The sequence below is a fragment of the Giraffa tippelskirchi genome, chromosome 7, assembly GCF_054371585.1.
Source record: "Giraffa tippelskirchi isolate mGirTip1 chromosome 7, T2T-mGirTip1v1.2.pri, whole genome shotgun sequence".
NCBI lineage: Eukaryota > Metazoa > Chordata > Mammalia > Artiodactyla > Giraffidae > Giraffa > Giraffa tippelskirchi.
This window is the reverse complement of record NC_137281.1, coordinates 108,795,984-108,823,163: the sequence shown is the minus strand read 5'-3', so window position 1 is coordinate 108,823,163 and position 27,180 is coordinate 108,795,984. Positions and strand designations below refer to the sequence as shown.

The window sequence follows — 27,180 nt, the reverse complement described above, 5'->3', positions numbered from 1 at the left end:
AGAGTCTTAGCCACTGGCCCATCAGGGAAGTCCCCCTCACCGCCTCTTTGCAGCCACACATCGTATTAGAGTTGTCTACACTGCTCACTTCTGCACCTCCATTCCCCACTGAGATCTCACAGCCCCAGGACTCTCACTTCCAGGCCCATCTCCCACTGAATTCGATAGACTCTTCAGCCCTCATTTTTCTTGTAGCCCTTGGCCCCGGTGATCCCACTCATTTCTGAACCTCTCCTCTCTGGGTTTGGGGGATACTGTTTGTCTGAGCGGTCTTCCCATTTCTCCTGCCCCTTTGTGCTCTCAGTAGCCACCTGCCCTTCATGTCAGCTGTCCCATGGATTTTGTCTTTGGCTCTTTCTCTCTCATTCACACTCCCCTGGGGGAATCCTGTCCCCTCCCATGGCTTCAGCACAACCTCTGCCCTGTCAGGGTTTCCTCCTGAGCTCCAGAGCCATCACTTATGGGACACCTCCTTAAATCAGGCCTCCTGAAATCAGACATGACTGGAGAGGGGAGGCAGACAGGCAGACAGACAATCTGAAAAATAACCAAACCTGCCATCTTTCCCTCTCTCACCTTCCTCTCCCCAAAACCACCTCCACCTCCTTCGAGGTCCTCTATCTCAGCTAATATTGCCACCCACCCGCCAAAAGCCAGGAGTCACAGTCTACTCCTTCCTCTGGCCCCCATTTTCAGGCACAGGGAGGTGACAGTTTTCCTCTCTTAGCAGTATTTTTTTTTTAGGACAATATTTTGTCTTTATTTTTAAACTTTTAAAAAAATTGAAATATAGTTGATTTACAATGTTGTGTTAGATTCAGGTATACAGCAAAGTGAATCAGTTTATATATATATATATGTATATATATGTATACACTATATACACACATATATATTCTTTTTCAGATTCTTTTCCATTATAGGTTATTACAAGATATTGAATAGAGTTCCCTGTGCTATATAGTAGGTCCTTGTTATTTTATATATAGTAGTGTGTGTCTGGAGAAGGCAATGGCAACCCACTCCAGTACTCTTGCCTGGGAAATCCCATGGATGGAGGAGCCTGGTAGGCTGTCAGGATACATTTAACAGGAGGCTTCCTGTGTGCTGTTTTCAGTCTTGCATGAATTCTATGTTCCTTAACAGCACCTGAATACAGGTGCCAGAGAGCCGGCAAGCTGGCTTTCGGGGATAATAGAAATTCATGTATCTCATTCGTATGGAAATTCCATACGGTGAACAGCAGCCATTTACAAGTCTCCTCCTTTCTGATATGTAAAGTAACTTTTACAACCCCCTCTCTTGAGAATGATTCTAGCCTCCGGCTTTCTAGATGACTTGTTAGATCTTTGATCCCTATCTTTGCTAAAAAGGGCTATCTGGTAAGATAGTATATATATGCCCACAATATGTTGAATAAATGCCTTTGTTCCACCAGAGGACTGGTTGTCTTTCCTCATTTTCTCTCTCCCTCTCTCTCCCTTGCTCTCGTTCTCACTCTCTCACTCTCTCCCTCTCTCCGTTTCAGGCTGCTTCCACGGAGCACAGGTGTCCACTGTGTCTACTTACTTGCCCGGGCTTTCAAGACCTCTTCGAGAGGGCGCCCTGAGCCTACGTAGACAGTGCTAGCTCTTTGTCCTAGAGTTATATTGGCATACTGTGTAAACCAGGGAATATCAGCCTCTTTTCTTCCTTCTTTTCTTATCGGTCGACTCTGTACCCCCAAGTTCCAGTCCATTAAAGGACCACAACAGTAGGCTACAGTCCATGGGGTCTCAAAGAGTTGGACACGACTGAGCGACTTCACTTTCACGCACTGGAGAAAGAAATGGCAACCCACTCCAGTATTCTTGCCTGGAGAATCCTAGGGGCAGAGGAGCCTGGTGGGCTGCCATCTATGGGGTCGCACAGAGTTGGACAGACTGATGCGATTTAGCAGCAGCAGCAGCAGTGTGTATCTGTTAATTCCAAACTCCTCTAATTTATACCTCCCCCCTTTCCCCTTTGGTAACCATAGGTTTGTTTTCTATATCTCTGAGTCAATTTCTGTTTTGTAAGTTCATTTGTATCATCTTTTTAGATTCCGTATACGTATATAAGTGATATCGTATGATATTTGTCTTTCTCTGACTTACTTTACTTAGTATGATAATCTCTAGGTCCATTCATGTTGCTGCAAATGACTATTTCATTCTTTTTATGGCTAATATTCCATTGTCTATATATGTATACATATGTATGTGTGTGGGCATATATATGTATATTATATATATGTGTGTATATATGTATACACACACACACACACACACCAAGCACATCACTTCTGTACTTTTTGTGCCAAAATGGACAACCTGAATCTCATAAGAAACCTTCAGACAAACCCAAATGGAAGGACATTCCACATGATATCTGGTCTATATGCTTCAGAAATGTCAAGGGCATGAAAGTTCTAAAGAGACCACAAATAAATGCAATGGATTATCCTAATTGACTTCCAATTCAGAAAAAATGCTGTCAAGGCCCCGTATTGAGTTTCTTTTAAACTTGGCCTTCATCTGCCCCCACTGGATATCCTAATCAGACGCATAGCTCCATATCTATAGGCCTCACTGGCCTTGTTTCTCGAGCCCTCCACTCCCCAAGGTAGATCCAGATCCAGACATCTCTTTGCTGAAAGTTCTTCAGTGGCTCCTCAAGCCTTCAGGCTTAATCCCAAGGTCTGGAGTGCAGCCCAGAAGCCCCTGGTGATCTCCACCCCTGCACTGCAGCCTTTGCTTCTCCCACACTACCATGTGTCAAAAAAGTGGGGGTGGGGGTCTAAGACTTCACCCAGACTAACAAGTTAGCCTGCCACAGTTTCACAGATGCTGGTGAAGACACAAGACTCCTGAGTCGAAGCACAGTTTAATACTCACAGGGATGGCAGAGTGACATTTGCACCTGTTTCCTAAGCTCAGATCCACAGGGTGATGTAACGAGGGCCTTGTGACACTTGCGCTTGCAAACTGCTCAACATGATGAGTGTCCCTCCCAGCTTAAGAAACCCCTGTGTTTAGAGGAGGCAGTTAGCAAGCTCGCCCAACATTCGCCTCCAAGAGAGACAATATTTTCCTGGGCAGCAAACCAATCTGCTCTCTGCCCTGGAAGGAGACACTGTCTTGATCTTACAGGATGATTTCCTACATAAACATCTTTGAAAAGATAGTCTGGAACAAAAGGTGTCAGAGCCTCTGCTCCCAGGGGGAATATTCTCCCCATATCACCACTCTAGCACGCTGCCATCCTGAGTCTCTGACTGCACCCCACACTCTTGTCTGGTTTGGGAGCTCTGAAGTGGAATGCCATCCTTATCCCATGTGTGTAAACTCGAAGGCACACTCCTTGTCCTGCTCATCCCTTTGTCTTTCAAGAATCAGCTCCTCAGGCAAGCCTGACAGCCAAGTCACCCCCCTCCAAATGCAGGAATTCTGCCCCACCTTTGTGTCCCCAGGGCCAGTGTACACTATCTAGGACTTAATCTGCTCTGTTTACGTGTCTGCTCTCCCAGCTCTCAGTGCATGAAAGGCATGGCTGTGTCCTGCTTGTCTCTGAGCCCCAGTGACCAGCCCACAAAGGGAATCATTAAGGATCAGTAAAAGAATAAGTGAATCAGTGAATAGCCTGTTATTTTACAGCCTCTGGCAGTTTCTTGTTACTTGGAGGAGCAGGATGTAAAATGGATGAAGCTGGAAAATCTGCACGTGCTAAGGGGCAGGGCCGGCAGGGAGTACATAAGCATTTTCTATGATCTGGGAGAGGGACCAGAAATCTGTTTTGGGGGAGACCCTTCCCGTGTTATGGGACAGGGCGCTTGGCCAAGCCCTCTTAGGGACCCAGGCTTGAGGCAGGTAACTACCCAGTGTTGCTGTGAAAGAGCAGCCCCAGCTGTAACAGTCCCATTGCTGGTGCTTCAGGCCAAAATGTTAAGCCTTCTGTCTAGCCATCCAGTGATATAAATTGGATGTGTCTTTAACAGGTCTGTGCCCTTGCAAAGAACACTTTTTCTAGGAATTTAGCTACCCTGGACTGGAATATCGGTGCCTCACCTGTGATGTTATTACAGACTAAGCCAGTGGTTCTCAGCAGGAGCGATTTTGTCCCCTCGGGATGTTTGGTGACATCTGGAGACATTTTTGGTGTCATCACAGGGGGAAATGCTGCTGGCATCCAGTGGGTACATGGGCAGGCCGGAGATGCTGCTAAACACTGTACAGTGCAGAGACAGCCCCCTGCAAAGAAATCTGCTGCCCCCAGTGCCAGCAGTGCAGAGGCTGAGAAGCCCTGGACTATTGTGATAGCCCTGCCTGGACCACACAGATCACACATCGCAGAGGAGGTTTTTCTAAACAGAATGAAGCACTCTTCACTGTCAGTCATCCTGGGGCCTGGCCTCTGGAAAGAGGAAACACAGGAGTCACGGCCAGAAGGGCAGGACTGGTGCCAAGGACTGATGGTAGGCTATCCCAGGGTCAGAGATCGTGGTTGCCCTCAGGGAGCACCGATGACAGACACACCCGTTTTAGGTTTTTCTTTGATGCTCTTTGTGTTGCCCCAGGACCTCAGTCAAATTCTGTTAAACCCCAAGGCCTAGTGAGTTGTTTTTTTTTTTAAGTGACCATTTAATGAGTACTTTTACATGCCAGACATCATTCTGCATCAGAGGTGGGCTAACATATCCTACAAATGGCCAGATAGCAGGTATTTTAGGCTTTGTGAGCTATATGGTCTCTGTTGCTACTACACAACTCTGTTGTTTTTTTTTTTTTTTTTTAAAGTAGCCATGGAGAATATGCAAACAGGTGAATGGTGACTGTAGCTGTGTTCCAAGAAAATTTTATTTACAAAACAAGTGGTGGACTGGATTTGGCCCATGCCACAGTCCACCAACCACTGTTCTACATGCTTGCTGCTGCTAAGTCACATCAGTCGTGTCCAACTCTGTGCAACCCCATAGATGGAAGCCCACCAGGCTCCCGTCCCTGGGATTCTCCAGGCAAGAATACTGGAGTGGGTTGCCATTTCCTTCTCCAGTGCATGAAAGTGAAAAGAGAAAGTGAAGTCATTCAGTCGTGTCCGATTCTTCGTGACCCCATGGACTGCAGCCTACCAGGCTCCTCCGTCCATGGGATTTTCCAGGCAAGAGTACTGGAGTGGGTTGCCATTGCCTTCTCCAGTTCTACATGCTTAGCAAGTGTTAATTAAAGTGCATAACAAGCCTAGGACAGAGGCAGTATGTTCTAATTTAGCAGATGTGGTGACTGAGACCCAAATCAGTGCCGGGAACCAGCCAGGCTGCCGCTGACCTTGACCCTCACATTCTCCCCCACAGTAGCCTTTGGAGGGTCTGGAGCCTGGGCAGTGGGTGGCGGTTATCAGGTGGTGAGAGATGACCAGCGGATAAGCCCTGGTGATGGTCCAGAGCTAAAGGGGAGAAACAGCAGTGCAGGGATTTGTGACCTTGTCAACATTCCTGGGGGCGTCTAGAAATAACAAAAAGAGGGGATCTGATAAAAGACGTGAGCTTTCTGCAGCTCCCCAGGGTGGAATCTGACCTAAGTGAAGGCTCACTGGCCCCTCAATGTTGACCTGCTATGAGCTCATTCTTCACCTGCCAGCTTTCACAAAGAGGAAGTCCCTTCTGATATCTAACCTACAGCACTCTTGCTGTTATTTAAAGCTGCTCCCTCTGTTCTCAAACTTGCCATTTGATGGTTCTTCTCACACCTGAAGATCTTCATCCAGGCTACTTCTGTCTCCCTTCCAGTTCAGTTCAGTCACTTGGTCGTGTCCGACTCTTTGTGACCCCATGGACTGCAGCATGCTAGGCCTCCCTGTCCATCACCAACTCCCAGAGTTTACTCAGACTCATGTCCATGAGTAGGTGATGCCATCCAACCATCTCATCCTCTGTCGTCCCCTTCTCCTCTTGCCTTCAATCTTTCCTGGCATCAAGGTCTTTTCCAACGAGTCAGTTCTTTGTATCAGGTGGCCAAAGTATTGGAGTTTCAGCTTCAGCATCAGTCCTTCCAATGAATATTCAGGACTGATTTCCTTTAGGATTGACTGGTTGGATCTCCTTGCTGTCCAAGGGATTCTCAAGAGTCTTCTCCAACACCACAGTTCAAAAGCATCAATTCTTCGGCACTCTGCTTTCTTTATAGTCCAACTCTCACATCCATACATGACTACTGGAAAAACCATAGCTTTGACTAGATGGATCTTTGTTGGCAAAGTAATGCCTCTGCTTTTTAATATGCTGTCTAGGTTGGTCATAACCTTCCTTCCAAGGAGTAAGTGTCTTTTAATTTCATGGCTGCAGTCACCATCTGCAGTGATTTTGGAGCCCAAAAAAAGTCTGTCAAAATCTCCCTTCCAGAGGGGTGTGAAATGCAGTAGGAAGGTCAAGGGCTTTGGAGCCATTGACCAAGCTGCCAATCACAGCTCCACCACCTACTGGTTGTGTGACCTTGAATACAACTCTTAGATTCCCTGAGCTTCCCTTACAAAAGGAATGTGGTAACACCCACCAGGCAGGACCCCAGAGCTGTTGGGAGGAATAAATGTGGTAGCTTAAGATCAGTGTCTATTTGTGATGGACTCCCAAGACACGTTGGTTCCCAGGCCCTTCTAAATGGAATAGTCTCAAGTCTTTTTTTTTTTTTTTTTTCCCTTAAGGGCTGTTTCCAACCTTTTAAAGCAAGTCCACCCTTTCACCTCACCAGAAAACAAATTTAGGGCTCTGTGCATGTCTCCTTTTACTTCTAATGAGATATGTATGGAGATGTGGCGTTTCATTTCAGACCGGTTTCACCTCTGAAATCCTACCATCCCAGATCAAGTGCCACCTTCTCCCTGGTGCCTTCCCTGACACCCAGAGCCAAAAGCAAAGAGAGAAACAAACCATTCTTTCCTCATTCACTCAACAAGTATATCTCCAGCTCCTCTCCTGGGCTAGGCTCTGTGCCTCTGCCCGAGCAGCCTGCTGGGCAGGGTGTCACTCCCCACACACTATGCTGATGTCCTTCTAGATAACTCCCCTTGAGACAAGAAAGGGCTCCTTCTCACTCCGTACCCCTCGAACACTGCCTTGCTTGCAGCAGGTTTGTGCTCAAACACCACCATGGAGGAAAACATTCTCCAGTGATAACCTGGCACGTTAGCCTTAGCTGGAGAGGGGCACTTGGTTGTTAACCCAAGAGGTACCTATGCTTATCAAGGCAATTAAGTGAAGGGACAACATTAAATTCCTGCAGTTCTCAATTTTTTCCCCATAATGAGTTTTCTGACCAGGCATCTTTGCACACACAGTCTTCACTACAGACTTTCTGTGCTCAGTTTTACTCAGTAATGGGGCTTTTCCCTACTCTAGCCTTGCTGATGGCATTACACCAAGAGATTCATCAAGAGCTGGTTTGGGGGAGAATGGATACATGTATATGTAGGACTGGGTCCCTGAGTCCCTCCGCTGTTCACCTGAAACGGTCACACATTGTTAATTGGTTATACCCCAATACAAAATAAAAGATTAAAAAAAGCCTGGAGGCTTAGGATGGGGCAGTAGGAGAGAGGCTCGACAGGGAGGGGATATATGTATACATATAGCTGATTCACTTTGCTGTGCAGCAGAAACTAACACAACATTGTAAAGCAACTATACTCCAATTAAAAAAAAAAGAGAGAGCTGGGAGACTCTTGGGAAATTGCCAGAAAGAAGCACCCAGGGGCGAGGGGCAGGCTGTAAGAACTCACCCCAGCACCGCTGTGTGCAATGAGATGTCAACACACGTACCGGTAGCTCAAACCAGCGGAGAGCCTCACTCCAGGTTCGAGGTGCAGAAGATGGAGGTTGAGTGTGGGGTAAGGACACTTCTGAGAATGTATGATAGATGCACATGAATGTGGATGTGTGCGTGCATGCGCATGTGTAAATGCATGCTTACACCTCTTGCCCGAGTCACCAGGACTAAGCACGGGGCGGAGCGGGGCAGCAAGCAGCTCTCATCCGGTCCCGCCGCCTTGCAGTGCGGCTGCGCTCACTCGATGTTGCTCACTAGGTGCATCCTTTCTGCCCCACTTCACTCGCCCTCTTTGACCTGCTTTTCTCCTTCTGGCATCTATTCCCTGTTCTTCTTTCCAACACTCTTCTTTCTGACTCCTTCAGCTGTCCATCCTACTCCCAGGAATCTGAAAACGGTCATTAAGGCCCCTGGAGGACCCCTGTCATCTCTCCCAGCTGTGTGCTGCCTACAGTAAGGATGACTTGAGGATATTGATTTTTTTTTTTTCCCTAGCAACCGCGTTGGTCTTTGATCTACATTTCTCATGAGTGTGTTACAAGGAACCGTATCAAATGTTTATTTATGTCAACGGGTATTAAGTCTATTGTGTTTTCTTCAACCGCTAAGTCTTTCACTCTGATACAGAGAAGAAAAGCAAGTTATTTTGGCACAATTTGTTTCTGGCAAGTCTATATTATTTACTTTTTTGAAAAATCACTGCATTTCCTCAGTGACTTTTGCTCAGTGTTGTGATGTGTCGGGCAGAGTACACAATGCCTGGCATAAAATGAGCATCCGCTAAATGTCTGGGAAAATACACGAGACTGAAATCAGGAGACACAGATGCCAGTCTCTGCTCAGTTTCTCATGCTTGGGCCAGTTGACAACTCTCAGTTTTTGTTGCCTCATCTGCAAATTATTATGGGGCTTGGCTGCATCAGTGGTCCCCACTGGGGTCCCACCTGGGCAGCAATGGCAGTGGATGCTGATTTGAATACTTCACGCAGCCCAACAGAGACTAGCCCTCATCCACAATCAGGTTGCTCCAGCCAATGACAACATTAGGTGTCTATGTTTCGGGCTGAGTTATATCAATAGGTCAGGACTCCCATTGCCCCTCCCTTGGTTCAGACTCCTGTGTCCCTCTGGCCCCACTTCCTCCAGTGTTTCACACTCAATTTACTCTCCATGCTATAGCCAAGATGATCCTTCTAAAATGCTTTTCTCAGTTTTCTACTTAAAATACTCCATCTGTCTTCTGCTATCTCCAGAGTGAGGTCCCAACTCCAGCCGGCTCATGAGCCCCTCACTCTCTGGTCCATCTCCCCAGCCCCTTTCCTCCTCCCTGAGATCCTTGTTGGTCCCCTGGACCTACCAGCCTAGTTGATCCCTTACACCCCAAAGCTTTTTTAACCTCTTCCCTTTGCCTGGCTAGCTCTTACATGTCTTCCAGGCCTCAGCTTGGACATCACCTCCTCCAGGAAGCCTTCTCTGATTCTTTCCCAAGACACTAGGCAAAGTCACTCTCTTCTATGCGTCATCTCTCTGCACTGTAAGGCCCTATCTAATTCACTGTCTTCTCCCAGACTCTTAGTCTTATTCACGCTTTGTTCATCATTTCCTCAGCATCTAGTCTAATACTTGGCATTTAATATTTATAAATGTTTGTGGAATAAATATGTATCAGTTATCTTGGGCTAACTTAAAACTTTGATTGTTTTCAGATCTGTCTTTGACTAATAAAAAAATGGGGTGACTTCCCTGGTGGTCCAGTGGCTATGACTCCACACTCCTGTTGTAGGGGGTACAGGTTCAATCCCTGGACAGGGAACTATTAATAGGTCCCACATGCTGTACCTAATTAAGAGGTCACATGTCACAGCTAAAGACCTGTTGCAGCCAAATAAATATATGAACAAAAATTTTAGGAAACAATTGGGTAAAATTATTTCATTAATAGATTAATTTGTTAAACCTTTTAAATAGTGGTGTCCATGGAGGCGGGCAGAATAAAAGAGTGATGAATGTGTAGGGTACCATTACTCTCTGGTCCTTTCTAGATAACGATTCCAGAAATTTATTTGTATAACACTCTGGATCAGGAAAAACACCTGTGGACTAGAAGGGCATCATCAATGAAGAATCTTTAGATTTACAGATCACAGGAGAATGGGCAGTTACTCAAGTTGGAATCACGAGTTTGCCTCTGGGCTTCCTGGTGGCCAAAGCCAAAAGAGGAAACAGCCATTTGCGTGAGTGCCTCAGACTTGCTACAAAACTTCTTTTTTCCACAACCTTCAGAGTCACCTTTCCTCCTTTCTCCACTTCTCATGCAGTTCCCAGAAGATGGGGTGCCAAGCAGGGGCCTCACTACAAAAGCCCAGGCCCCATTCACCAGTGTCACCATTCCCTGCTGTAAGCAAGACTCACTCTGGTCATAACCAGGGAGCCCTTTCTGAGCCAACTGTCCCAGAGGTGGGGGCATCATGACTGTTTGCCCTGAAACTAACCACAGGCATCCTTACAAGGTCTGGATGGGTTTCCTCCCATTCACTCAGAAGTCACACAGCTGATGTAGTCTCAAGCTAATGATTGCAAAACCATTTAGAAAGCTAAAATGAGCTAAATGAACTATTTTATTTAGCGTTATGCCAGTTCTGAGTCAACCTTTATGGACATAAGGAGGTGGCAGCACGTCCTAGTTCCTTCCTGGTTGGCAAAAATCACATACTTGCCAGGTGATTGGAAAGCTTGTACCTTAAAGGAATACTTTTGTCAACTAAAAAAAAAGAAAAGCCCACATAGCTATGGGAACTCCCCGGACTCTACACACTCACCACCATGGCCCAGCTCAATTCCTGGTCAAGGAACTAAGATCCCACAAGCCATGTGGTATGACCAAAAAAAAAAAGATAAGCACCTAACTTATTTTCCTTAAAAATATTTGTAATACTGATCTAATACCACTTAGGCATATAAGTAAACTGTGGCTTGACTGAAAATTGGAAGAAGTTCAAGTTCAAAATCTAATATGATTTCTCATTATTCCTCTATGCTATGCATACGAGCCATTAGTTTTACATTTTCTTGCCCCCACTGTTTCACTATTTAGCTGTGGAAATTAAATCATTTCAGCTCCTTTCTCTGTGCTCCTAGCATCTAACAGGGAACTTCTCTGGTGAGTATTTGTGGAACAGCTACCATATTTCATTGCTTCTAGATACCATGGATTATAAGATATATCCCACTTACAGAGTTGCTATAATGTAAAAAAAAAAAAAAAAATTGCATCTGAGATCACTACAGTACAGGTTTTTGTCCAGAGCAGGTGCTGGCTCTCTTTCCTGGCCATGTGGCGTGGCTAGCTGTGTTCTTGGGCTCCCCAGCAGCGCCTGTGCCCTTCACCCGCTCTGCCCCTGCAGAGGAAGACAATAACAGCAGGAGAGGGGGCCCTTGCTCCCTCTGAGGAGACGGTAACCTCGGATCCATTCTCCATGAAAACCCAGACCTTCTCTGCCCAGGGCACCTTCACTCATCAGCTCTGAATTCAGCCTTTTTGCTTTCAATCGTTCCTTCTGATCTGGTTTACCCCAGGTGCTCTCTCCCCCCTCTCTTCATGCTGGGGATAGACTGCCAAGGGCTTTAACTGGCTGTTGGAGGGATGTGCCCTGCCCTCACCTGATTGCCTGGGGCTTGAGACCAGCATGCAGCAGAAAGGGCAAGTTTGAGCACAGCCAGAGGCCCCACAGAGCCCCTGGCAGACCCCCTCCCAGGCAGCTCTCACCCCACAGTTCCAAGGCTTGTCTCTGCCCCAGGTGTGTGGGGGACCCTGCATGGGGCTGGGCTTATAGAGCTCAGAATTCCCTGTAGCCCAGCCCCAGATTTCTTCCCAGCTCCACTCCTAAACCAGAAATCAAGGCTCAGCCCAGAGGCTCAGAGAGGAGGAGTGCATTTGCTGGGCGGGGCAGCCAGGGATGCTCCAGTGATTTTAGCTGCATGACTGAGGTGGCCATGGCTATGGAACTGGATATCTGTCCCGTAGATGCCAGGAAAGTGCCAGGGTGACATGTCTGAAGGACAAGCTTGGGAAGAACTTTCTGGCATGTGAAGCCCATGGGATAAGAGCTTGGAACCCTTGGGGTTTTTTTTTGCTCAATCCCTTTTTTTCTCACAAGGGAAACTCCTTTTGTTTTTTCAGAATATAGATGAATCTAGAGTGTTCTTGCCTGGAGAATTCCATAGACAGAGGAACCTGGCGAGCTACAGTCCATGGGTCGCAAAAAGTCAGACACTACTGAGTGACTGACGCTTCTTTTTTTTTAAGAAGGTAGTATGCTGAGACAGATAACAAGTCAGACAGGGAAGGACAAATGTGGTAGGATTTCATTCATATGTGGAGTCTAAAAAATAAATAAACAGTCATAGATACAGAGGACAAACAGGTGGTTGCCAGTGGGGAGGAAGGTAGGGAATGAAAAAGAAAAGAAAGGTAATTATGTGAGGTAGGGATTCCCAGGTGGTAGAGTGGTAAAGAATCTGCCTGCAATGCAATGACCACGGAGACGCTGGTTCAATCCCCAAGTTGGGAAGATGCTCTGGAGGAGGAAATGGCAACCCACTCCAGTATTCTTGCCTGAGAAATCCCATGGACAGAGGAGCCTGGCGGGCTACAGTCTTTGGAGTTACAGAGAGTTGGGCACGACTGAGCTGAAATAATGCTTATGTGAGCTGATGAGTGCTAATTAGCTTGATTGTGGTGACCATTTCACAACATATATGAAACTATCACATTGGACACCTTTAATATATACACAGTTTTTGCCAATTATACCTCAATATAGCTGAAGAATGATCTAAGAAAATAATAATAAAAATTTAAAAGGAATCCTCCTCACCCTTAAAAACTCAGACAATTCAGAAAAGCATGAAGAGGTAGATCCTTTCTAAGATCTACCTCTCAGGTTTGTTTGGGCTTGTAGACTTGACAAGGCAGTTAACCACCGATCAGCTAATAGAATTCCACCATAACCCCACGACACGAAGGGAAAGAAGGTGATTGGCCCCACTGCATGCACTCTATGCACCAAGCAGTGCAAGCCCATTTCTGTGCATTATCTTACTGCATCCTCACACAACTTGGGGAGAACAGAGATTCTCAAACTTGAGGGTGCATCAGCATCACCTGGTGGACTTATTAAAGCAGAGGGCTGGGCCCAGCCCCAGAGTTTCTGATTTGGAAGTAAATCTGGTATGGGCCGGAGAACTTGTGTTTCTAACAAAGTCATCCATGGTGCTTTCCTTGCTGCTAAAGGACCAGAGGTGAAGCATTTGCGGGTTTTCTCCCAGACTCCTCCCATGAGTTTCACTTGCAGTTCGGAGTGTCTGGGAAGAGCATCCTGAGCCCCAGGGGATGCTGATGCTGCCCCATCCTGGTGCCACTGAGGTAGATGCTGTTACAACTCCCATTTTGTAGTTGAGAAAACCAAGGTCCGGGGAGGTTAAGTTACTTTCCTAAGGCCATTCACACAGAAAGTGGCCGAGCCGCGATTTCCAGGAGGTCTGCCTGGTTCTGGGCTCTGTACACTTTTCACTTCTTCCTCCTGGTTTTCTGCCTCACCCACCCCTCGCCGCCACCACCCTACCCCCCACGACACCACCCCCGCCTTTAGGAACAAATGCTAGCTTCCCTATCTTTTCACCCAGTTGGTGAGGCCAGCTGTGGACATGAAAATGCAGGCACCCAGAACACACAGACCTCAATTCTGCAACTCAGGAAAGATGAGAAATGATGACAAACGGGTGGACCACAGCACATCCAGGCAGATCCTGGATGTCACAACTTCCACTAGAAGTAACTGGAACTATAGCATGGATTTAATGAATAAATCATAGCGGGTAGGATTGCTAAGCCTCAAGGGAAACCCCCAAGATGCAGGCATAGCGATTCAGTTCCCTGGTATGAAAAACATGTTCTGGCCCTTCTGGTTTTCTCTCCCCTAGGAGTGCTTTGTGCCTCCTGTCATTCATCCTCAGGTTGGCAGTGGGCATGGGGAGAAGGTACTGGGATTCTGTGAGTTGGCCAGGCTCTACCTTTGGTATAGATAAGAGTTCTCCTTAATGAAATCAGCCGTTTAATTGCATATGTTCCGTAACTGCTGTTTTAAGTTCTCCCTTTAGTTCTAAGTGATAGTCTTTTTTTTTCATTTATTTTTAATTGGATTACAATTGCTTTACAATGTTGTGTTGGTTTCTTCTGTACAACAAGAATCAGCTCCATGTATACATCTATCCCCTCCCTCTTGAGACTCCCCAACCCCACCCCTCTAAGTCATCACAGAGCATGGGCTGAGTTCCCTGTGTTATACAGCAGCTTCCCGCTAGCTATCTATTAGTCTGTTTTTTATATTGCCTTTGATCATGAAGTCACATGGTATCTTTAACCACTACTAAAGAAGAGAGAGGAAAGAGTTCTTCCTCCTAGCTTCCTTGCATGTGTCCCATGTCTAGTTCTAGCTCAGGAAGAATGTCCTGAATCCCAGGGATAGTTTGATTGTAGCAACCAAATATTCCAGCAGATTTAGGACAGAAGAGGGGTGGAGGTGGGAGCCTGAAGAACCAATGAGGTTCACCCTGATGGAGGAGCCCTTCCAAATTCCTGAAGGAAATCCTTTAAGATAAAGCATCTGTTGTCCGGGAGAGAGGAGAGCAGCTTGAGGAACACGGTGGCAGTGCCTGGTCATGGGAGTCCTGCCCCAGGCCAAGAAGCTGGGCAGGAGGGCCTATGAGCCCGGTACCTGGCACCCCCAGGCTAAGCTGCCATCTTTCCAGAGTCCCCACTCCAGAATGGAGGGGCTGGTCTGGTGAATGCCCCTCAGGGCCCTAACTCAGGGTGAAATGGGGCTTGCTCACCTGCCAGGACAGGAGCTTGACTTCCTCTTCCCCTTACATCCCATCTCCCATGATGTGCATACATGCTAAGGCACTCAGTCGTGTCCAACTCTTTGCAACCCCATGGACTGTAGCCCACTGGGCTCCTCTGTCCATGGGATTCTCCAGGCAAGAATACTGGAGTGGGTTGCCATTTCCTCTTCCAGGGGATCTTCCCGACCCAGGGATTGAACCCATGTCTCTTACATCTCCTGCATTGGCAGGTGGGTTCTTTACCATGAGCGCCACCTGGGAAGCCATGAAGGTTTGTCTTATTTCTCCCAAATAGTGAACAGTGGCGTTTGTCTGTTTCTGAACTACTCAGGTTGGAGGACCATCAGAGCAGTGTCTGGCATCCTCAGGGATGGAGCCCCAGATCTGTTCTCTGTTCACATGATGTGTTCTTGGCTCATTAGTTTCTGTACAGTCATTCCTTTCAGTTGCTCTGCTGTTTTGAACACACTGAGGGTTTTTTGGTTGTTTCTTGTGGGAGGGCTGAAAACTCTATCCGGGTAAGGATGACTCTCCCAGCCAGCTGGAATTTAACTCTTTTATTGAATATAATATACATACAGAAAAGTGCATGTATCATAAGTAAGCTTGATGGCTTTTCATACACTGAACACAGCACCCACACCAAGGAACTGAAGGTGACCAGTATACCCTTCTTCCAATCACCTCCACACCCAAGGGCACCCCTATTCTGCTTTCTAACAGCCCTTGAACAGGCTGGAGTCCAGCCTCCCCTTGTGAATCAGCCTGATTTGCAGTTGCCCTCCATTTCAGAGTTGGTGGCTCAGCAGGATCGTGTTGGGACTGACTGCAGGGGGCAGGGCACTGACTCAGCACATGCCAACACATACCCAATGCTGCTCTATCCCCCCAGGAGGGACACCTGGGGCAGGGTTGGCCCCATCCTGGCTGTCAGATGGTCCTCCTGTCTCTAAGAGGCCATTGGGGAGGTCAGTCCAGTGACTTAGTGTGGAGGGGAAGGGGCTTGAATTCCCTTTCCATGTGCTTCTAGAAGTCCTGCCATGTGTTCCTGGCAGCCGGAGGCCCACAGAGCAGGATGACTCAGCGGCATCTACGTGCAAAGTAGCTGAGGTCTGTGCCCTGGGAAAACCAGCACACGGCCTTGGGTTGGACTTGCCCCATTCAGTGCAGCCCGTGTTGTTTGGAAACTATTTCCCCCTGGCATCTATGCCAGGCTCTCTGTTTACCTGTGTGACTGTGAACACTGATGCCAGCTGCCAGCCTGGACCTGTTTGCCTCCTTAGCTATCCTCCATCCGGCCTCTTTCATGGGCCCCCACTGACCTGACTCCACAGCACGTGCGTGCTCACTTCACTAATAAAAAGCCAGGTTTGCCTCTGTGCTCACCCCCATGCATGTCTTGCATCCTTAGACTCTGCCCTCTGCTTCCTCAGCAAAGAGCCACCCTAACTGTCTGGGGTAGGAGGGACAGAGGGCTGGCCAACACCAGGGGTCAGGAAGAAATGCTTCTGGATTAGTCAATATGGCTGTACAGAGGCCCTCCCCAGGGAGCCCCATGTCATGCCTAAGTGGCAGTAAGATTTTCCTCCTATACCTCTTGACATGGTGTCTCTCCACTCTTCATGACTTCCTTGCTACACTCTGTAGCCTATCCTAGGCAGGGAGCCCTGGAGAGATGTGACTGGTGTCTCCACTCTACCTGGGAAGTCAGAAGAAGAGGTGGGGCAGGTTTCCTCTGACTGAGGCTAGAAAGGTCTTGGGAATCATCTGGTCAGAGGTTCTCTAACAGATTGCCTAAGGATCGCCTGAAATAGACACGTTTTTCAGGTTCCCTCCCTCCCCCAGGTCCAGGCTGAGGCCCAGAGATCTGCATATCTGGAAGGCATTCCAGGTGATTCTGATGCAGGTGACCTCAAGCCATAGCTTGAGGAACACTGATCAAACAACCCCTTCCCCAAGTCACAGGTGGGAAGAAAGCGAGACCCCGAGGGTTTACACCAAACCATATGGAATGAGGTCCAGACCTCAAGTCCCCCCTTCTTTTCGCACCTGCCCTGCTCCTGTCCCCTCCCACATGCCTGCCCAGGGCGGAGGGGTGAGGTGGGGTGGGGTGGGGGGCAGGCTGATACTCAGACTGTGGATTCCTCCTTCTTCAGGGCTCTTGCCCCGCCCTGCCCTCTTACTGCCATCACTGTAAACTGGACATTAAGACACAGAATGGTGTTTCTTCAAGGGCCAAATGTCTTCCTGCCTCTCTCCTATCTTTTCTCTTACATCCCCCCATCACCCCCTACTCTCCTTAAAACACAGATTACCCCCGACCCCACCCTTCCATCCATGAGACAAAGTGGGGAAAGCCTGGCCTCCTCCTCCATGCTGCCCTGTTTGACCCACCCTATCTTTCTGACCTTAGAGTCTATCCCTCCCCCCGTAACAACGTCTCTGTATGTCTTCCCTCAAATGCCATCTTGCTCTTTCTTGCCTCCACTCGTGATGCCATCATCAAAGTGGCCAGTAGCACTTCCTTCCCCATCCCCAAGGTCCACGTGAAAGCCCTCTTCCTCCAGGAAGCTTTTCTTAACCATCCAGTCCTAGCATTCTTCTCTGAACCGTCAGAGCACTGAACCGTTGACTTGTTATCTGCTTTTATTACCTATTATATTCTGCTTTGAATTGTGAGCTTTAACTAATTCCCAGCTACAGACCACAGCCTACCAGCCTACGCTTCTAATTATCCACCCACTTAGCAATGTGCTTTGCACATAATAAGTAAGGGATGTTAGCAGTGATGGAGCCTTGCAATGCTAGAGGCCAGGAAACCTTGGCCTGGAGGCAACTAACTGATTAGCTCAGGGAATTTTCTAGGCCTCTTGGGCTAACAAACCTCTAAAGGCGAACTAGAAAAGCCAAGTCAGATCTCTCTCTGGATTCTGCTTCCTCTGTTGTAATGAACTTCCCTGCCTGTCACCACCCCTCCTGTGCCAATGTGGCCAGTTCCACCCTCCTGCTCCCCACAGCAGTCTCTCTTGCATATCCCTTGTCACTCAGTCCCAAACAAGACATTATTAATATCCCTGCACTTGCCGGCGGACCCTGGGGCTTGGCCCTCATCCCCCATTCCAGCTGATGACCAGTTCCCATTCACTGCATACACAGGAGCTGAGCCTATTTCAGGCTGCTTATCTCAAAACCCTTTTGCACACCCTTGACATCCCTGTCTCTGCATTTAAGACAACCATTTCCCTTTAACTGAGGATTGACCATCACTGCTTGGTCCCTTGCTTGCTTACAAACATGACAACAAGAAGTTAATGCTAAATACACTGGCAGCTTAAGTTCTGGGCCCTGGGCCTAACTTTCAGAAAGGAGCCCTTTATTCTTTGTTTATTGTAGGATGAATGTCCTACAGAGGAGAAGGGCACTCTCCTGCTTAGGGCCCCTGCAGTCGGAAGGGAACCTGGGCATCCTCACCTGGGTGGTTTGCAGGAATCTGAAAACCTTGACACTGTGACTCGCATTTCGAATGCACAAAGCAGGCTCAGCTCCTCGGAGAAAGAGCTGTCTGTGACCCGTGCGGAGCAAGTCTCTAGGGAGGACTTTGTGTCCGCCTTTAACAAGACCAGAACTGCTCTCCCTAACCCCCTAAATAATCTCCACAAAACAAGAAGTTTCTCATTAAATACAGCCATCTCTTCAAAAAAATAAAGATCGCTACTTACCTATATAGGTCCACTTGGATCCTGCAAAGAAGAAAACAAAGGAAGTTAAGTACAATTGAGCTTGGACAAGTTAGAGAAAATATGACAGATTTTACTATTATTATTTGGGGGGTGGGGGCATGCTACACAGCTTGTGGGATTTTAGTTCCCCAACCAGGGATTGAACCCAGGCTCTCAGCAGTAAAAGCTCTGAAACCTAACCACTGGACCACCAGGGAATTCCCCAGATTTTAGTTTTAAATGGGCGAGATTGAAAAGGAGGTAGATGCTGAGAACTTCAAACTTTTTCACTGTGGAGAAAAGGGAATAAACCCTTTTGCACTGTTGGTGGGTATGTAAATTGGTACAGCCACTATGGAAAAGAGTATTCAGGTTTCTCAAAAAAATTAAATACAGAACTACCATATGATAGTAATCCAGAAATTCCACTCCTGGGTATTTATCCAGAGAAAAAGAAAACTAATTAGGAAAGATATATGCACCCCCATGTTCATTGCAGCATTATATACAACAGCCAAGATATGGAAATAACTCAAGTGCTGCCCATCAAGAGAGGAATCGATGAAAAAGATGTAGAATAGATAGATAGATAGATAGATAGATAGATACACACACACATACACACCATGAAATATTACTCAGCCATTAAAAGAATAAAATATTGTCATTTATGACAACGTGGATGAACCTAGAGAGTATTATACTAAGTGAAATAAGACAGAGAAAGATAAATACTGTATGATTTCACTTATATGTGGAATCTAAAAAAAATGAACAAACAAGACAAACAGTTATAGATACAGAGAACAAACAGTTGGTTGTCACAGGAGAGGTGCATAAAGGAGAGGAAATAAATAGGTAGGAGAGATTAAGAGGTACAACTTCCAATTACAAAATAAATGAGTCACCAATGTGAAACGTACAATGTGAGGAATACAGTCAATAACTGTAGTATCTGTGGATGGTGACATATTTTAAATGTATAGGAAAAAACCACTAATCTATATATCAGGAAATAACATACTGTTGTAGGTCAATATACTTCAAAAACAAACTCACTCATAGAAAAGGAGATCATATTAGTGGTTCCCAGAGGCAAGGGGTCGGGGCAGGGGGAACTGGATAAAGGTGACCAAAAGGTTCTAACTTCCAGTAATAAGTCCTAGGAATGTGATGTGTTAATACAACATGATAAATATAATCAACACTGCTGTATGTTACATATGAAAATTGTTAAGAGGATAAATCCCAAAGAGTTCTCATCACAAGGAAAAATTCTATGTAATTTTGCATGTGTATGAGATAATAGATGTTCACTAAACTTATTGTGATAATCACTTCATGAAATATATGTCACATCATTATACCAGACACCTTAAATTTATATAGTGCTTTATGTCAAGTATATCTCAATAAAACTGGAAGAAAAAAATTAAAAAAAAAAAAACACCTTTCTGAGAGTCTGTGTTGGAACTACTGCCTCTCAGAGTACCTGTGCTTCCAGGAGAGGCACAAGGTGGTGATTCTCTGCAGGGGTCCAGGGGTCAGGGAGGGGCTTCTTCATCAGAAGCCTCCTGTATATCTTAGAAAAGCCACTTTTCACCTTCCAAATAGTTAATAAATTCACAAGGCTCAAAACTCAAAAGCCGCCAAGAGGAACACAGTGAGAGCACTTCCTGCCACCCAACCTCCCTGCTTCATTAGACTCAACCAGTTTCACAGCTGATGGAACCCTTGCACAGTGTGACTGCATACAGGTATCTGTATTCTCTTCCCTTCTTTTTTTCACACAAATGCTGGCATCTGGGAAGTGCTGTTTTGCATCTTGCTTTTCCCCCACTTAACAACACAGCCTAGAGAAGAGTTCAAGCTCATTCCAAAAGGAAGGTTTTTATTTGAGGAAGCTGTCACCGTCATCATTGGAGTTAGAATTCCATGGGTGGCGGCAATGTGGAGGAGAGGTCCCGCCGGGAGTGTAATGAAAGTCACCTGTCACCTCCCACTCACATACTTCACTCATAAAAGTCCTTCATGCTGACAACTAAATATAGTTTTAAAAAGTCATTGCACAGATAACCAGCAGGGTCAATGGTATATAGCACAGGGAACTATATTCAGTATTTTGTAATAACATATAAGGATAAAGAATTTGAAAAAGAATATATATGTATATATGTATCTGAATCACTTTGTTGTACACCTGAAACTAACACAACGCTGGAAATTAACTACACTTCAATTTTTTTAAAAAAAAGTCGTTGTGGAGCTATGCTCTTGACACAACCTCCCTCTTCATCTCCAGGAAGAGCCTGAGCCCCTGAATTGAGACTCGGGGTGTCTGTCTCAGGACACATCACAGGGAGGGGCCTGTTAACTCCTATGTTTCTGTCTCCCAGCTTCAGCAGGTGCTTCCAGGATTCTGGGCCCACCAGGGTCAAGCTGCAAGAGGAAGACTCACATCTCCTTCCTCTCTTGGGAACTGATTTGCAGTAAAACTTACCTGACCAGTCACCTGGTGCTCACTTCTCACAACTGGGCATTTCCTACTCAGGCCAATTGTGCTTTTGAAAAACTTAAGAGAGTTTTGCTTGTTTTTCTTTGTAAACTGGTTCATCACCTATTTTTTTAAATTGCTTTTCTGTTTCATTTCTTTGTCTCAGTGTTTTTAATTTTCAAATTCAATTTTTTTGGTAATTTTTTCAAATTACACTTGTATGTGGTTTAAAGACTCAGATGGTTCTCTCCATATCACGTTTTCAATGAAATATCAGTCCCCTGACACTCCTGAGTCACTTTCCTGTTTCCTATGGCAACCACTTTGAATTCTTTTAACATGATTCTTTTGGCATTATCTCCACAACTCTATAAAAATATACCTATATTGAGCCTTCATGATTTGCTTAGGTTTAGGCATTATTTGTTGATAGCCCACTTTGGAAGAGAAGGACTAAGGGGTCTTTCACACACCCATCTCCTCGATTTCTAGATAAAGCAATGAAAGACCATAAGGCAAAGTGGATCAATGCCTGTTAAGAAATATTTCTCCACATTTCCCATCACTTCCCATAACTTAGAGAATTTTTGAGTTAGAGGGGGTAGTCCAGACCCCTTAGAGTATTTGCTGCCTTTCCTCATTAAAAATGCCCATAAGCTTGAACACAAGAAATTTAGTTAGAACACATAGTTAATTTCAGGAGATCCATAGAACTGTGTTGGTTTTTTGTTCTGTGAGTTTTTTCCTTTTTCTTTATTTTACTGTAAACTTCTTTGCCACAAGCATTTTTGCCACAAATTGTTGTTGCATAATTAACTGGCAGTAAGACATTTCTGCCATGAAAGATCAAATAGCTGGTTGACAGTTTTTGGTTTGGCAGTTGGATTTCCACTGCATTAGCATTCCAGTGCATTAGCATTTCTTCCAGTTAGTGATGTTATTGATGGCTTTATCCAGCTGACCAATGATGATCATTAGCGCCAAGAATTGGTTTCTTACTTTGAAACACACTACACTGGAGGAAAAAGAGGCCAAGGGCCTCAACCTTTGAGGCCAACATTTCCCACAGCTTTGAAACATCTATCAACAGATAGGTGACAAGATGCCAAGAATCCACCACAGGGTAGAGGCTTTCACACTGCAACACAAAGCTCAGGTACAAACATGCACCCTCATACTTGGAAACTGATCTCTCTCTTAAGGAAGGAAAAGTGCGATGCTGATTGAGGAGATGAATCAACAACAAACAAACAAAAAGTATAAAATACTATGAAGGAAAGACTTGAAAGGCAAATGCTTAGGTACAGCCCACAAGATAAAATCAGTTATTTGCACAGTATTACTATGAATCTACATACATTTTTAAATGTATTCAAATATTTTATATTTGTAAGAAAGGCTTTTAAATTTTTATGTATTTCTTGTGTTTCATTATGTCCTTTAAAAATTTTATTGGAGTAGATTTACAGTGTTGTGCTAGTTTCAGGTGTATGCAAACTGAGTCAGATATATATATATATATATATCTCCACTCTTTTTAAGATTCTTTTCCCATATAGGTCCATTACAGAGTATTGAGTAGAGTTCCCTGTGCTTTACATAAGTCCTTATTAGTTACCTGTTTATGTATAGTAGTGTGTATATGTCAATCCCAATCTCCCAATTTATCCCTCCTCGTCTCCCCCCCCGAGTAACCATAAGTTTTTGTACACCTGACTCTATTTCTGTTCATTATGTCTTTTTTGATGTCCTGCTTTTACTTTTTATTATTTTACTTTCTACAGCAAAATTGCCTTATGGGCCGATTAGTTATGCCTTGAAAATGCTTGTGGCAAAGATGTGTACCATGAAAGTACCCAGGACCCCACAGACCTCCTGAAACCTGCCATGGACTGGACAGGGCTTAATAGTCCCTAATTCACCCCATCTGAATCAGCAGTTGGATGAAGACATTCAGAACCATGGCGAGCCCAAACTTCTATGTGATCCCCAAGTTTACTGCTAGCCTCTTATTGAAACAATAGTGAAAAGGGAAGAAAAAAAAAAAAGTATGGCTTGGGAACCAAGCTACAGAAAACTTCAAACCAGTTTTGTGAACATTTTCCTTTGGCCTTCTGTTTGAGGGGTTTTATTAAAATACAACCATGGATTTCAGAGGCAGAGGAAGCCAGAGGATTGTCACTTAGCTGGCCAGAGCACTTGGAGGCCCAGGATGTAAAATCTCACAAGGAACAGGGAATTTCATCTCAATGCTTCCCTGGAGAGACACAGGCCACTCAGTGATCCTGGAGGCCACCAGGAAAAGACATCTGCGACCGCTGAGCGGTCTTGCATTGGTCAGAAATGTTAATTGCACCTGCACCAAATTCAAACCATGGCCTTAACAGCCTATACCTTCTGCTCCCTTCCCCAAAGCTTGCTAAGCTGAGGCTTCCATACTGTCGCAGCGCTCACCCTCAGATGAGGCATCAGCACAATGCTCTGGTAAGCTCAGTGTGATCGCGTGCCTCTGGGACTGTAAGGGCTCAGGCGGTGACACAGGCCTGGGGACATGTTCTTAAAAAGCAGCAGAGCAATCTTTCCTGCCCTCGTTTCTCTGAGTGACCCTGCTTGGACCTCAAGACTCGGTGCTTTGGCTATAAATGGCCGTGTCTGGAGGGGCTCGAAAGCCGGAGTCTGGAGAGGAGAGGCACCGTAAAATGAAGGGGAGGGTGATCTAGTCAGGGGGGTCTCACTGGATGAAGGTCATTGCCCAGTTTGGTTCATTGTCTGCTAGAACTGAGATCAAAAAAACTTTATAAAGGAAGGGTGCACCTTTGCTTTATTTGGAAATGGCCCCTCCTGGTTTCCCACCTCTTGCTGTAGGGGCAAGGGTCTTCACAGAATTAAACTGCCCCCCCCTTCCCCTCCCAAGGCAGGCCAGGCAAAGGCCCCTCCCTGTGGTTGCACCTCAGGAGCTTCCTGAGAGCGTCTGTTCTGAGAAGGTCATCAGTTCTGTCCTGAACTGGTAGGTCCAGGTGGATGCCTGTTAGAACCTGCAGTCCCAGCTTATCCCAGGCAGGGAGAACATCCTGGCTGCTTTCAGAGGAAATGATATTTACAAAGATTCAGGTCAGGGGTTCTGAGCCCTGCTTGCTTCCTGTCCTGGGTGCTAAAACCTTCCCTGACTAACTGACATCTGGGGAGCCCAAAGCTGCCCAGCTCTCCAGACATCAGGCCCAGGCAGAGCAGGTTCTGCAAAATTCATAGAAATGTTCCCCCACCACCTACCCCAGCAACTGACAGTTCCCTGGTTATCTCTGGAAGATGCTTGACTTTTATTATGCCCCCTCCCTCCCTGACCCCGAGGTTTGCCAGTGCCAGTCACTGAGAATTCAGGTGCTCCAGGAAGATCCCCTGGAGGAGGGCATAGCAACCCACTCCAGTATTCTTGCCTGGAGAATTCTATGGACAGAGGAGCCTGGTGGGCTACAGTCCATGGAGTTGCAGAGAGCTGGACATGACTGAGTGACTTAGCATGCACGCAGGCAGAGGGCAGACCACTTTCTCACCCACTGCCCAGCTTAACCCTCCTCCACACTTGGGTTAATACTGACACTTTACATCTCAGTGAGTTTTGCTCTGACTAAAAAGCCAAGAAACCTGCCTGAGGAAGAACAGAAAAAAAGCTGTGTTCTTAGAATCAAGGGGGTAAGCAAGCTGGTGACTCAGTGTAGAGTGAAAGTAGATTTTTTTTTTTACTGAAAACTTTCCCCAGCCCAACTGGAAGAACAGAAAAGAGAGAAGGGCAAGGAGGAGGGGGAGAGGAGGATCCAGAGGGTCAGAAAAGCACAGCAGGGAGAAGGAGCTGCCCCCAGAGTGAGGGGAGAAACAGGCTTTCAGAAGAGGGTCAGTAAAGGGCTTCTCTCTCGTCTTGGAGCTAAAAGGGAGATTTCAAGTCAGACTTTGGGTTTCAGTGCAGCTTTCTTCAGAGAGGAATATCATCAAAGTCTACAGTTTTATAAACTAATTTCCACTTTTATAACTCCTTTCTCCCATCCACTTTCTCCCGCACCAGATGAGGAAGATAACTACCAAGCATATCAATCCAGCTAGTGGACTCAAACTGAATTAAGAGAAATGACAAAGCTGCTGACAGCCAGGCTCCCTCTGCCTCTCCTACCGTGCCCCATGGGCACTATGCTGTCTGACAGGAGGGGGCTCCAGCTTTCATGCCTCTGAGGAGAACCAGCTTCTCACCACCACCACCCAGCCAGGGAATATGGACTGGCAGCCATTCTAGTCACTCTGGGCCCTTCTAGGAATGTTTCAACCTAGCCTGGGTCTAGGAATGGTCGCACCTACAAATGTCCATACAGTTTGGGGCAAATTCTGTCAAGGGCAGGAGCCACTATCTGTTACGCAGGAAGTTTCTGTAAGTCACCATCTACTCCTCCAGAAAAGGGCTCACCCAGCTGTGGAGACCCAGGCAGAAGCCCTCACCTTAGCTGCTGGCTGTCTACTGGCTTCCCTGATGGCTCAGAGGGTAAGGCTCCGCCTACAGTGCAGGACACACAGGAGAGCCAGGTTCAATCCCTGGATTGGGAAGATTCCCCTCAAGGAGGGCATGGCAACCCACTCCAGTATTCTTGCCTGGAGAATTCCATGCACAGAGAAGCCTCGGGGGCTACAGTCCATGGGGTCCCAAAAAGTGGGACACAACTGAGCAACTAACACTATAGATGCTGGCTGCAACTCACCTCCCAACCCAAGCCCCTCTACCATCTCCTGTTACTGGCTGGGCACCACCAGCCTCCAGCCCTTCAGGGTTCAAAGCCCTAACTAACTACACTCAGAAATAAGGTTATGTATGCTCGTCTGAGGGCACGTCTTGCACACACGTACACCTTCAGAGTAGTAGAGCCCTTCTGGAGAAAAACAATGATTAGGGATGAGATGCATCATCTCTTTGACTTGGAGGTAAAACTTAACGGTAAAGAGTCTCTCCTCCAAAGGAAAGCACCCACCACAGTGCGAACCCTCCCTGGTAAAGAGGCTGCTCAGGAACACCCCAGACATTCTGCCGTCTGCACGTGGATCGGGGCACCATATTTTACATCCTGGTTCTGTTTCTCCTCCCCGGGTTAGCAAATTCCCAAGCCACCTCTGCAGCGCTGCGGGGGTTGTGGGGGGTGTACTCAGAGAAGGCATAAACGTATTTTAATGCGAGGACAATGTGTGGCAAACCGCTCCCCCCACCACCCCGCCCACCCTGCGAAACCAGAACAGATCCTCCATTCCAAAGGAAAATGAAGCATCCTTTGTAAAAACGTGCTGTTGGAGACCTTGCAGGTCCTTCTCCGCTCCCCGCAAATGATTTTACTTGATCTTTAACGATCCGCGTGAGGACTCCTTCTGCCCAGGTGTGGCTGAGCGCCCGGGATTGTTCGGAAAGAAGAGGCAGAAGAAACTTTACCGTTGAGCGGGGCTGGGCTGGAAGGCTGTTCCTTTAAGACCACGAGCAGAAGCACGGTCGCCGCGTGCAGGCTGCAGCGAGGCATCTTCGGGCGGCTCCCGGCGCGGGCGGCGAGTGCGGGCTGCGGGCAGCTGAGCTCTTTCTCGCCCTCTGGCTCGGGCGCTGGGGCCGGTGGGGCGTTCACCAGGACCTTGTGCGCGCAGTCCGGGATCCACGGCCAGCACCTCTGTTCTTTGGGCTCCTGGCTTCCCGCGGGCTGCTTTTATGGAGCGACTCAGCCCCAAACAGATGATGTCATCGGGTGGGGGGGAGAACGCCCTGCCTACGGGAGGTCTGGCGCCCCAGTTCCAAGGTGAGTTGTAACCCTGACTTCAGCCGCTCTCCGCGGTGCAGTGGCCCCGGGCGCTCCTTGAGCCGGGGCTGGCGCGGAACCCAGTTCTCCGTGGAAGCCGCGGGCGGGTGTGGGAGAGATCCGCCTGCCTGGGCCCAGTGGGGAGGGGTGCGTCTAGGGACGCGCTTCAGTGGCCACGACCTTGGACTGCCATTGCCTCTACTTGAGAAGCCCCCTAAGTACACTACCAGTCTGGGCCAGAGACTCCTTCTGTGCCCCCATCGTGTGCTTGCCTGGACTGGGCACCCCTTACTGACTGGACGAGACACCTATGGATTAGGAGGGGTGGGCTGCATTCAAATTCAGAATTTCTGTGGACCCTACAGTCAATTCACAGAAAGGTCCTGATAAGGTCTTACCTTTGAAATATAGACGCAAAGAAA

The 27,180-nt window shown here is 47.0% G+C and overlaps 1 protein-coding gene across 3 annotated transcripts in view; it reads right to left on the bottom strand.

The window, feature by feature from the left end:
* CA12 (carbonic anhydrase 12) overlaps nt 1–26,641 on the bottom strand; it is a 60,488-nt gene extending 33,847 nt beyond the window's left edge. For all 3 annotated transcript variants that reach the window (XM_081507481.1, XM_081507482.1, XM_081507483.1), the window contains exons 1-2: nt 26,407–26,641; nt 18,458–18,478 (exon numbers count right to left, since the gene is read on the bottom strand). In XM_081507481.1, coding sequence (XP_081363607.1) covers nt 18,458–18,478; nt 26,407–26,491 — 106 coding nt within the window. In that variant the 5' untranslated portion in view covers nt 26,492–26,641. The remainder of the gene's footprint in view (nt 1–18,457; nt 18,479–26,406) is intronic.
* Between the last annotated feature and the right edge of the window lie 539 nt (nt 26,642–27,180).